This window comes from Microcaecilia unicolor, chromosome 10 (genome assembly GCF_901765095.1).
Source record: "Microcaecilia unicolor chromosome 10, aMicUni1.1, whole genome shotgun sequence".
NCBI classification, from domain to species: domain Eukaryota; kingdom Metazoa; phylum Chordata; class Amphibia; order Gymnophiona; family Siphonopidae; genus Microcaecilia; species Microcaecilia unicolor.
Genome location: NC_044040.1, coordinates 53,613,376 through 53,626,910, shown reverse-complemented (window position 1 = coordinate 53,626,910; position 13,535 = coordinate 53,613,376). Strand labels below are relative to the sequence as shown.

At 40.3% G+C, this 13,535-nt stretch overlaps 1 protein-coding gene across 1 annotated transcript in view; it reads left to right on the top strand.

Moving 5' to 3' along the window:
- The window catches only part of CFTR (CF transmembrane conductance regulator), a 442,294-nt gene extending 429,046 nt beyond the window's left edge, over positions 1 to 13,248 (top strand). Inside the window, exons 25-27 of the mRNA XM_030216424.1 lie at positions 816 to 988; positions 3,274 to 3,379; positions 10,962 to 13,248. Of these exons, the coding sequence (XP_030072284.1) occupies positions 816 to 988; positions 3,274 to 3,379; positions 10,962 to 11,168 (486 nt within the window). The 3' untranslated portion in view covers positions 11,169 to 13,248. The remainder of the gene's footprint in view (positions 1 to 815; positions 989 to 3,273; positions 3,380 to 10,961) is intronic.
- The last annotated feature ends 287 nt before the right edge of the window (positions 13,249 to 13,535 follow it).

The following is a 13,535-nucleotide window of genomic DNA, read 5'->3' as shown; positions in this document are numbered from 1 at the left end:
AGAGTAAGCCAGGAACAAAAGCTTCACCCCAAACACAGAGTAAGCCAGGAACAGAGGCAACACCCCAAACACAGAGTAAGCCAGGAACAGAAACAGGGAAACCCCTCACGGAAAGACAACAGACACAGACACAGGAAGAAGCTGGGCTGGAACCCAGAGAGAGGCTAAGCAGTAGTGCAGCAGACACCTACTAACCTGACCTGGCCTAAGAGCATAACACTTCATGCAAAGGCACTGACTGCAAGCCCAGCACTTCCTTATGAAGGCTCTCACTGATGAGTCACCAGCAGTAGGCCAGAAGCAGGAAGTACACTGAGCCCAAAGAGAGGCTTGACACACATAGGAAGTGAGCCCACAGGAAAGACAAGCAGGAGCCATCTTGGATACTGGCATAGAGAAGGCGGCAGCCATCTTGGAAGAGGCATAGCCCACACAGGTGAGGTCCAGTAAGGCAATCAGCACACAGAGCCAGAGAGAAACTAAGACAGAGACAGACACAGAGACAAGCAGAAGCCAGCACAGCCTCTGACTCCCAGAAACAGGGTAAGTATGAGGATGGTCACGGCCACAGACGTGACAGATGGTTTCTGGTTGTTACTGGTTTCATATTTTTGGCCTTGGCAAATGCTTTTGAATGACATACTAACTGAGGAAGGAGCTGGCCATCTGGCATCACTGCCTTTAGTTTGTTTATCTCTATCTCCACCTGCTGGTAGGCGGACTTAACCCACTAGTTCCTGGATTCATCTGCTGCATTAAAGGAAAGAAAATTATCAGGTAAGACATAATTTTACCATCTGTTTTATCTTCTGCAGGTTGGGCTGAAGTCTGTAATAGACCAGTTTCCAGGACAGCTTGATTTTGTTCTGGAAGATGGTGGTTTTGTTTTAAGTAATGGCCACAAACAGCTAATGTGTCTGGCTAGATCAGTCCTAAGCAAAGCAAAAATCCTCCTTATGGATGAACCTAGTGCTCATCTGGATCCCATGTAAGTTCTATTTTGGTTTACTATAAAAGTATGTGCAGGAATAGCCTAATAGTTAATGCAGTGGCTGAGAACCAGCAAAGCCAAGTGATCTTGGGTAACTGTCCATTACCTCAAATACAAAGTTGGATTGTAAATCCTCCAGGGACAGGAAAATACCTTGAGTTGCAACTGAAAAGGCATGAGCTAAATTAAAAAAAAACATTAATTCAATATAAACATATCTATATTATTTATTTATTGGGATTTATTAACTGCCGTTATGAACAGATTCACCCAAGCAGGTCCAATTACAATTTTGTTAACATCGTAACAGTAGCAAAATGACCAAATATATACATAAATAAAATCATATGAGGTAAACTTGGAAATGTCAGTATAATACAAACAATACCATAATAGACAGTATGGAAGAATATTCAAATAACACATAATAACAATGAAACACCTAATAAGGATGCATTACAATATTCAAATGACAGATATGATGTTAATGCTTTTCTGTCTAGCTGAGGGGCCAAGTGCAGGTATATAGATAGGGACAAGATGGATAGTACAGAGTCAATTGAGATAAATAGATGAGTGGTTAAACTCAAGGCAAAATCTTTAAACAGTTAACTGGTTTGTTACAGGGTGTGCAGCAAGCTAGTCCAGGTGCGGAGTGAATATATAGTCAGTCACCACATATATTAAAGGCTTTTGAGAAGAACCAAGCTTTCACTTACTTCCTGAAGTAGAGGTAGTCGCAAGTTAGATGAGGTATATGTGTATATATCTATATCTTGTTCTATCTATCTATACAAATGCATACATTATAACATGATGATTGGGATTCACAAAATACCATCATGCTATATACAGATTTGTGTTATTATGGGGTGCGTTATATTGGGGTTCCACTGTATATATGCCACTGCTCAGACAAAGCTGGTGAGGGAGGGAATGTCAGCCACAGAATTATTTAACAAAGGATTTCGGGAAACAGAGTGGACCCAAATCTCAGGACAATCATGAAGGGGGGGCCCTGAAAAAAAAAAAAAGCAGAGAGAAAAGACAGAGGGCTATGTCTCCAGGAGGACCAAAGACAATGATCTCTTCAGGCAAAGTCTAAGGAAAAGGAATGAAGACAGAGGCAGCTGCAGGCAAATGCTGAGCAGAAGGTAAAGGACTCTTTCTTCGTAAAAGAAGTCTGTAGTACATCATGCTAGGACAGGGGTTCTCAACCCAGCCCTCAGGACACACCTAGCCAGTCAGGTTTTCAAGATATCCACAATGAATATGCATGAGATAGATTTGCATACAATAGAGCTGGTGCATGCAAATTTATCTCATGCATATTCATTGTGGATATCTTAAAAACCAGACCAGCATGGTGTGTTCCAAGGACTGGATCAGAAGCTACATGGGTGGAGGCAGGGAGACTACTTGGTAGCATGAAGCCCTCTTTTGAGGATTACAGTTAAGTCTGAGAAATGTTTTGGAGTTACAAACCATGTTTAAGAATGACTAGGAAGATTATGCAGCCTTGACCAAAATTCACATGGCTGCAGGAAGCAGATAATCCTCAGGTAGCACAGGACAATGACATCCTATGGAGTAACCGCCCAGGATATACGTCACAGTTCAAGGGGAATTGAGTCCTTGGGCCATAGCTGCAGACCGACTATGGCAGGTGAGTCACTTGGGTTAAGCACAGCACAGACAGAACTAAGCCTGGAAACTGGTGGAGCAGGCAAGGCTTGGCTGGAGACAAGGCAAACAAGGCAGGAACAGAAGAGAAGGTCCTGTAGCTTGGTATCAGTGTGCTCGCTCTCTTTTATGAAATTGCAGGTATCTCATCAAGACAAGATTGTTGAGCCAAGCAGGGATGGATAAATATAGGGCAAATTGAACATTTACAAACCAGAGTTTTTACCACTATGCTTCTGAAATGTATTAATAGCATCTTTGATAATCTACCGAAAGATGCCAAGGGCCCTGTTTACTAAGCCGTGCTATAGGCACGCTAGTGTTTTAGTGTGCTAAAAACTAGCACATGCTAACGCTAGAGACACCCATAGGAATATGTGGGTGTCTCTAGCGTTTAGCCCAAGCTAATTTTAGCGCACACTATAAACGTTAGCTCAGCTTAGTAAACAGGGCCCCTAATGTCTGAAAATTGATATAGTAGTTGTGCAGAAGCAGCCTAGAAACACTTAGATTTATTTGTATATATGTGGAATATTTTGTAATATCTGATAAGGTTATTCCATATGAGAATTTAAATACAAATAATATTTGCTTTTCAGAACCTTTCAAATCATTCGGAAAGCTTTGAAGCATGCATTTGCAAATTGCACTGTTATACTTTGTGAGCACAGACTAGAAGCTATGATGGAGTGTCAGAACTTTCTGGTAAGTATCTGCCATTAACATCTACTTTTTTGGAGTGGAGGGGGAATAATTTTCTAATAGGGCACCTACATCTTTTTAAAACATGCTGCTACTCAAATTTACACCTGCTTTGAAGAAGGGGTAAATGTGTACACACACATACATATTTTTTAAAACACATGTGCACATTTTAACTCTGCGCCATCTCCGCTGATACTATACCTCCTTGAATGCGAACACGCTGTTTCAAAGATGGAGATCATTTAACATATCTGTGGAGACTACCTTGAAACAGCGTTTTTCAATGCGAAAGATGGATCTGTGTCGATTGACATCTGGTCTCCAATTTGGCTTATATAAGATAAGCTGTAGCTGAAGCTGAAAGCTAAGTATTTCGATATAGTGAGAAATTGTTTTGTATAATAACTTGGAAAGCTATTAAGCTTAAACATATTTGAAAAAGAGAAAAAAAGAAATAGATTGGAAAATGCTAAAGGAAGTATTCTTAAGGATTGATGAGAATTGCGTTACACCCCTTTACTGATATATGCTAGGCTCATTTAGCCTTATTAGGGGAGGGTACGCTGATCTGACTGATCCTAAACAAATATATTATGACTTCCTGATTCAGGGGACTCTAGAGATAAATAATTATTGGTGAAAAGAAATAGATTGAAGTAGAGCATATATATAAGAGTTTGATTGGACGCTCCGCTCCCTTCTATATAAATAAAATCTGGTGCTTAGTGATATATGTGCCTAAATGTATGCATGTTCCCCTGGCCTATGTGCTATTCTATAAACCATGTCTTACAGTAGGCGTGTTTCATAGAATAGCACTACGCACACTAAGATGCCACAAGGCATACCACAAAGATTAACATATACTCAGAACAGTCTTATAAATTCTGCTTGTTATACTACTATCATGTTTTATCGTGTTTTATCATGTTCTATCACTATCATGTAGCCCAATATCCATCTGCAAACACTAAATGTCCTATTTCTAATATATTTCCACCATTCATGATTATTGTAAGCCACATTGAGCCTGCAAAGAGGTGGGAAAATGTGGGATACAAATGCAATAAATAAATAAAATAAATAAATAATTTGCTAAGCCATATAAATGGGTAAAATAGCATTTTAGAAAATTGCGCTCCCTCCATATCAGTTGACTTATGCATGTAAGGGGTTACTTTAGCAGCCCTAGTCACAGTTTCTACATGGAAGTTCCAGCTTTTACACGTGGAAATGACATCCATGTATAAACAGCAATTTTAGAAAGAGCTAAACATGTGGATGTCCATAATACATAAAACTTGCAAGTGGTGTAGTTTGGGCACAGCCTAGGAAACACAGAAATCTGCACATGTATTCTACGTTTCAGAAAATAAATGTACATGTATGACCTCACCTTTCCACATATAGATTTAGAGCTGCTTCCTGGCACTTGCTGGCTTTTTAAAAAGTGCTAATTTTGGCCAGCTCTTTACAGGAGAGATTAAGGGAGGTATCCTTATTAATCTCCTATTGTTTCACCCTTCTAATTGAAACTTATGGATCCTTTTTCTAAGCTGCGCTAAAAAGTGGCCTGCGCTATGACTAGCACGTGTCATGGTACATATTTTTATGCTGATCAGTATTCAATAAGAGGCCACTTACACGTCTGGCTATATATGCATGAAAGTACGTTTATAAAATTACCCCCATAGTACATTTGAAAATCAGTGCAAGTTGGTAGCTAACTGTGAAAAGTGACAGTGGATGCATTCTTTGAATATACAGTGGTGGAAATAAGTATTTGATCCCTTGCTGATTTTGTAAGTTTGCCCACTGACAAAGACATGAGCAGCCCATAATTGAAGGGTAGGTTATTGGTAACAGTGAGAGATAGCACATCACAAATTAAATCCGGAAAATCACATTGTGGAAAGTATATGAATTTATTTGCATTCTGCAGAGGGAAATAAGTATTTGATCCCCCACCAACCAGTAAGAGATCTGGCCCCTACAGACCAGGTAGATGCTCCAAATCAACTCGTTACCTGCATGACAGACAGCTGTCGGCAATGGTCACCTGTATGAAAGACACCTGTCCACAGACTCAGTGAATCAGTCAGACTCTAACCTCTACAAAATGGCCAAGAGCAAGGAGCTGTCTAAGGATGTCAGGGACAAGATCATACACCTGCACAAGGCTGGAATGGGCTACAAAACCATCAGTAAGACGCTGGGCGAGAAGGAGACAACTGTTGGTGCCATAGTAAGAAAATGGAAGAAGTACAAAATGACTGTCAATCGACAAAGATCTGGGGCTCCACGCAAAGTCTCACCTCGTGGGGTATCCTTGATCATGAGGAAGGTTAGAAATCAGCCTACAACTACAAGGGGGGAACTTGTCAATGATCTCAAGGCAGCTGGGACCACTGTCACCACGAAAACCATTGGTAACACATTACGACATAACGGATTGCAATCCTGCAGTGCCCGCAAGGTCCCCCTGCTCCGGAAGGCACATGTGACGGCCCGTCTGAAGTTTGCCAGTGAACACCTGGATGATGCCGAGAGTGATTGGGAGAAGGTGCTGTGGTCAGATGAGACAAAAATTGAGCTCTTTGGCATGAACTCAACTTGCCGTGTTTGGAGGAAGAGAAATGCTGCCTATGACCCAAAGAACACCGTCCCCACTGTCAAGCATGGAGGTGGAAATGTTATGTTTTGGGGGTGTTTCTCTGCTAAGGGCACAGGACTACTTCACCGCATCAATGGGAGAATGGATGGGGCCATGTACCGTACAATTCTGAGTGACAACCTCCTTCCCTCCGCCAGGGCCTTAAAAATGGGTCGTGGCTGGGTCTTCCAGCACGACAATGACCCAAAACATACAGCCAAGGCAACAAAGGAGTGGCTCAGGAAGAAGCACATTAGGGTCATGGAGTGGCCTAGCCAGTCACCAGACCTTAATCCCATTGAAAACTTATGGAGGGAGCTGAAGCTGCGAGTTGCCAAGCGACAGCCCAGAACTCTTAATGATTTAGAGATGATCTGCAAAGAGGAGTGGACCAAAATTCCTCCTGACATGTGTGCAAACCTCATCATCAACTACAGAAGACGTCTGACCGCTGTGCTTGCCAACAAGGGTTTTGCCACCAAGTATTAGGTCTTGTTTGCCAGAGGGATTAAATACTTATTTCCCTCTGCAGAATGCAAATAAATTCATATACTTTCCACAATGTGATTTTCCGGATTTAATTTGTGATGTGCTATCTCTCACTGTTACCAATAACCTACCCTTCAATTATGGGCTGCTCATGTCTTTGTCAGTGGGCAAACTTACAAAATCAGCAAGGGATCAAATACTTATTTCCACCACTGTATGAATTTTGGAAATTACCCCTGACGCAGCATTCGCGAAACGGGGGCTCCCTGTCGGGTTACCAAAAGAGAAGGGTCACCCAGAGAAGGACAACTAATGAAATATAAAGTTAAGTAATTGGGTTTGACTCTTCTGGATTTTTTTGTGATGTTTGCATTCAAAGCAATGGGATGGAACTTATGTCGCTTTACTAGTTCCACTAATTAGATACAGTACATTTATAGTAGAACTAGTGGACACAGAGTAGTAATGAAAATTGACATTGATTTATTGAAGTAAATGTGCAGTTTTTTTGAAGCTAAATGATGGCACACCAAGCTCATGCCTTACAATTTCACTGAGAGGTGACAGGCTGGGTGGCGACTCTGAAGCTTTTTTCTCCACTCACACGTTATCTGTAGTTTATGCTGCTATCTCTATGTGATATCCACGATTTATATACAAAGGTAATGTGAACCTGGGTTTGATTTTCAACCATTTATTAAAAGAGCTCAAGTTTATTTTTTCTGTAGAACAAGTCATGTTACGTGCAGGCAGTATGAATTAAGAGAATGGCAATTATAGGTATTTTAATTACTTCTTGTCTCCAGAAATTTGAACCACGTGAAACATTCTTTCTTACAAGATGAAATGTTAGTAGTCATTGCTTGCACTCTCTCTGCTACTTCTCCTTTTGCTATATGTTAGAGATTATTACCATGTGTCAACAAGTCCACTTATTCTGTTAATACTTCTGATTGACTTTTTTTTATTGAAATTGCTCAAATAGTGCATAAACAGTCTTTTATTCTCTACCTACATTCTACAAGCATAGAAATTTATAAGTAGCATAGATAACAATGTAACTATCTGTCCTCTTGGAGTAAAACTGAGAAATTCAGTAGTATTTGAGTCTTTGGCGCATTGCACATCATGAAACTAAGTATTTAGCAACTGAATTGTGTTTTCTTCACATAGCATTGTAAATGAAACCATTAAAATAACGAGGCGGAAGGAAAATCATATAGCATGCCACTTGCTGCCGTACACAGTCTCATTACTGCTTTTTAAAAAGAGATTTCATTGCTAAGTATGCTCCAGTGAAGTACTTAAGAGCCATCAAGAGAGAGACTGAATTCTGGAATAGTACTCTGTGCCCAACGTAGGAAGCCGTTACCTCTACTGGAAGTAATAGATAAATTCTCAATGGAGTACTCTGCATATGTAGATGACAGTGAAGCTCTATGTTCTTTTACGGTCTGATGAAGTTTTAAAGGGTTCTATCTTATATTGCTCTAGAGAGATTCCAGCATGAGTCAGAGTGAATCCTCTTAATATTGTCAAACACGTGAATACAAAAATGTTTGCAGAGCTGCAGACACTTCAAATTAGTGACTTAGCCAGACCTGACATTTTGGGTGGGCCCAGCGCTAATATGGGTGGGCACTGTGTATAAAGATGTGAGTAGTGTTTCTTGGGATATTACAAAATAATGCTTGAGAATGCACTTGATGATGGATTTCTAAGTAGTGTACCCAACAGCTGTACTGCAGAGCCCACCTCCACCCAGAAACCCACCTACATTAAATTTAAAACTTTTTAAATTTTAACCCGGGCACTGCAGACCATCCCCACACAAAAAAACCCACCATCTGTTTTTAAAATTTAACCTGAACACTATTAAAATTTATTGTTGGTGGGTTTCTGGGTGGGGGGTAGGCTGTTCACTGCCTAGGACAAAGGTATATTTAATGATTAAATATACTTTTCTTTGCCCTAGGCAGTGAAGAGTTCACCCTCTACACAGAAACCCACCACCAGCCAGCATTCATTTTTATTGCACTCCGTACATGTTAAAATAAAAAAAAACATTTATTTTACCTTGGTAGCTGCTTGCAGATGGTGCAGAGCACTGTGCTACTCTCCATGTGTGCACATGCTTGCTCATGTGCCTGTTGTGGGGTGGGGGTGGGGATTGATCAATAACAAAAGGCTGATCATAACTTGATCCAGCGAGGACACCCGTGATCCGGCACAGTGGAGGAGCCGCAACACAGCCTGCAGCCTTTCCCATGCGGCACTGCGAAGAGCAACGAGGCAGAGAATCTTACCAAACTGGATGGGAGCTAGGCAGCCTGAAGCCTTTACTATGTGGCACTGCAGGGAGGAACAAGACAGAGCAGCTTACAAAGCGGAAATTGGCGAGGGAGTAGCAGTGCTTAATGGCGTACCGAGACTTCCGCATTCAGGACCCGCACCGCACTAAAAAAAAAAAAGAACATTTCAGGCAGGTAGGAGGAAGAGGACCATCTGGGAGAGCTGCCGGCTGCCTAAAAGCAGTTGGGAGGTGGATGAACTGTGGAAGAAAGACTGTGCACTTCGGTGCCTAAACTGGGTGGGCCTCAGGCGAGATTGGGTGGGCCTTGGCCCACCCGTAGCTATGCCCCTGCTTCAAATAAAAGAACAGATATCAATTCAACATATATTATCTGCATGTGAATGGCAATTCTGTAAATAGTTACTTATATTTGGAAGTTACAGGTAACACAAAATACAGTAGCTAGATTTTAAAAATTAGTAGGAGAATGAATGCATCTCAGTTCTTGGTTGAGTTACATTAGCTTTCTGTGAGGGAGCAGGATATTTTTAAGATTTTGTTTATTACATTTAGGGCCCTGTTTATTAAGCCACGCTGTAGATGCACTAGCGTTTTTAGCATGGGCTAAAAATTAGCACATGCTAATGCTAGAGACACCCATATATTCCTATGGGTGTCTCTAGTGTTAGTGTGTGCTAAAAATGCTAGCGCACCTTAGTAAACAGGGCCCTTAAAGTTTTAAATTTTAGGTTCCTTTGATTATTATGCCCACATTTGAAGATTACAGAACACTAGAGAGGCGCTATAGATCTGCACCAAATATAACACAGAAAACAGAAGATCCAAACAAATACATTTATTTAAACAAAAATTCGACGTGGTCCATGTTTCTCCCTTTCGAGGGCTGCTTCAGGGGTACACCCCAGGTGGAATCAGCAACTCCCAGTACCCAGTCACAGATAAAATCCTGATACCCAAAATGCAATATCAACGGAGTACAGCACTACCAAATCAACAACCACATATAGAGGTCTGCTGAAGCAGCCCTTGAATGGGCGAGACGTGGACCACATCAGGTTTTTGTTTAAATAAATTTATTTGTTTGGACCCTTCATTTGGATGTGCTCTTTTTTGCATCACATTTGAAGATATATACTCCAAAGCTGGCACTATATTTTTCACAGAGAAATTTGTTGATGGTTCCAGATAAGTCTATTTTAGGGAAACAAATGTATAGGAAGAAAACCTTTAGGCAGGTTTCTGCAGAGCTGTGGAATACTTTACCAGAAGATATTAAAAAATATGACATTATTCCAGGTTTTTAGAAAGGCTTTGAAGGATTAATTGTTTCCACAAGATTTTGAGTATTACAGCATCTTGAATGGCACGACCAAGAAGTGGGAATAAAAAGGTTTTATAAATAAATACATTTATGTGTCAACTCTTCATCTAAATGTACAGAATACTGACATTTAAGTGCCTAAGTGTACTCTTTCCTGTGAAATTACCATTTGGTCAACTAAGTGGTATTCAACAAATAGGCACTCAAATGGCATAGTGCATATTTATAAGGGGTGGGGACATTCAAATAAGTGGATTTAGGCAGGCAACTTTCAGAATACTGGAAGTTGCCCATGTGCCTGCTACATTGAAGTGCCCTCATTTAAGCCAGGTCTGTGGCAGGTGTAAACGGAGGCACCTAAATGTTTACTATATTGGGTGCCCAAATGTACAGTATATGGACACCTGACACCCAAATGTCCATACAGAATAGGCTCTTGCCTCAAGTTACCGGGGCACCTAAATGGAGGTGCCCTGTTGTAGAAGTGCCTCCATAATTTCTGGGTGAAGGAAATTTACTATACTGGAAATGACTGAAATTGGTCTCCATAAGCACCAAAAAAATTTGGTATGGAGGATATACACAGCAAGAGAACATTGGAAGTAGTCCCAATAATGACTTTGAGAATTGCAACTTCATCGATAGATTTTAACCCTTTTCAAGATAAAAATCTTTCTCACTACATCACTATTTTACTGCATGAGGCCTCTATTGGTCAGCCCAAGATTATGTTGTCATGTTAGTGCAGGGATGTAGTTGAATTCTGAATTCTGCTTCTTTTAACTGATTTGATTTGTTTTACCAGGTGATGGAAGAAAACACAATACAGCAGTTTGAGTCCATTCAGAAGCTGATGAATGAAAAGAGCTTCTTCAAACAGGCTATATCTAACTCAGACCGTCTGAAGCTGTTCACATTGCATCATAAAAACTCAAGTAAAAACAAATCTAGAAACATAATCAGTGCCTTGGAAGAGGAGACTGAAGATGAGGTACAAGAGACAAGGCTCTGAAGCTGGATGGTTTCCCATATTAAAGGAGTTCACTCATGGTGGTCAGGGAGATATAGTATTAATACTGTGTCTCCCAAATAGGATAGAAAAAATATAGGATGTTCAGATCACAGAAGAAAATCATGCTGTCATGTGATACTTTGTTAACTATGGTTGTAACTTGTGGAAAATGGCATTGAACCAATGATTACAATGTATATGAGGAAAGACATAACATTGAATTGTAATAATACGTACTTCTACTATGTAAAATACAGTCTTGGTGATAGGTAATCTGGAACAATATCATTTTAAAGGCTTTGACAATGTTTGGATTAGCTTCATGTGTATGAAAAATGTCAAAAGCTAGCAATGAAAAAATATGAATTGTTGACTAGCTGTTCCTAAAATTAACTACTTTGTGAAACTGTAAATAATGTTTTCCACTTTAAGGGTCCTATTATTTAAGAGCGGTAAAGTTTTGCACTTACCATGTATTAACAGAAAAAATTAAGGCATGGTAAATGCAAAATCTGTGTGTTAAATGCAGGGGGTGTTCCCAGGATATGCCCTTTTACTACATGACACCATGTTAGTATGGGCTGTCTTGACCTGCATGTATCTGGCACAGCAGATAACACAGTGTGGCTCTTGCTAAAATAAATAAATAATCCCAATGACACATATCACAGCAGCTTTCCCCACAAAAATATTCCCTCTCCCAATCTGGTACCTCCTGCTGACCCCCTATCTGTTTCCCCTGAAATCCAAATGTCTACTCCCCCAATTACATCCTTCAACCCCCCCCCCCCCAGTTGCATCCCCCAAACTCCTTCCCAGCCAGTAAAAATCTAAAGGCTCTTTCTCCTACCCAAAGCCACACCCATGTGTGCCCAGTCAAACCTTCCTCTAACCCTCCTCCACCTAACCTTCCCATCACCCCCGAGTCTTTGCTCCCACCTGTCCTGCTCTGGCTTTCAAAATGGCTACCATGGCCCCTTGTGGAGTCTTGTGTGTTGCTATTACTAGGGATCAGCCTTCCTTGAGAGCTGTGGCAGTAAATGCAGCCATTTTATCGGCACTCTTGACAACTAGCATACAATACTGACTCCATGCACTTGATGTCACCAACCGCCACCATTTTGCTCTAATCCTGTCATGCCCACTCACCATGTTAAGCAGTTAGCATGGATTTTTGCTGCGCTAGCTGTTTTAACCTGTGTTAGTGATTGGCATGGATGCATGCTAACATCTAAAGTAAAAATGGTACAAGGTCATAGATTTGATATACTACCTTTCTGTGGGTATAACCAAAGCAATTAACATCTAAAGTATGATAGAAACCTACTCTAACTGCTTAACACAGCTTAGTAAAAGGGCCCCTAAGTTATCTATTGTGAATGGTTCTTTATGATTAATTAATTTCTTTGAAGATTGTTGGGAAAGTGTGGTAAACTGCATTTTCACATGTAGAATATGCAGTGGAGTGGATATAAATTTACATGATTTATTTGTATCCATTAACAATGTAATTGCAGCTGAATATTTTAGTTTACAGATAAAAGGAAATATGGGTTTTCTTGGTCAAAAATCTATATGATAATACATTATTGAGTCTATATTATATGTCACAGTCAGTGATTTGTTTTGTGTTTTTTTAACGCTGACCATGATGTTTAAATATATTATGGATATTCAGTGCTGCTCTCTGGACAGTGAGCGGTACTGATATACATTGATACCACTGACTATCACCAGCTGTGTGGATGGCAGTAATTATCAGTAGCTATTCATATAATTATGTGGTTTAATTTAGGACAGCCTTTTTGCTTAGCAATATTACTTAGCAATATGGATAGCGACTGAATATCACGCTATCTGTAGAGTTAGATGATATGCCAGCGCTCTGCCACAGCACAGCCTGGGTAGTGCCGAGGCAGTTTATAAGAATTTACAGAAATTCATGGATAAGGCACTTATCTGTATGGTGGCTATCCACTATCTCCTGGATTCTAAATAGTGCATCTAGAGATCCACACCAAAATCCAGGCGTATTCTGTAACAACATGTTTAATTGACTTAATGAGCTAATTAGCATTGATAACAGCACTTAACAAGCAATAATAAGCACTAATTGGTAATAATTAGAATTTACAGGCACACCTCGCTAAGCATATTCTGTAATGAACTGCGCCTAAATTCTAATGCGTGCAGTTCAAAAGGGGCATGGCTAAATGCATAGTTATAGAATATGGCCCAGTACACGTAAATCTACATGTAGGGATTTACACCATGTTTCCGTTGATATAAGCGGAGGTGCGCAGTTTTAGGCACTGGGATATCAACCCAAAATTAATACATAGTATCTGCAAAGCCTCTACATTAACT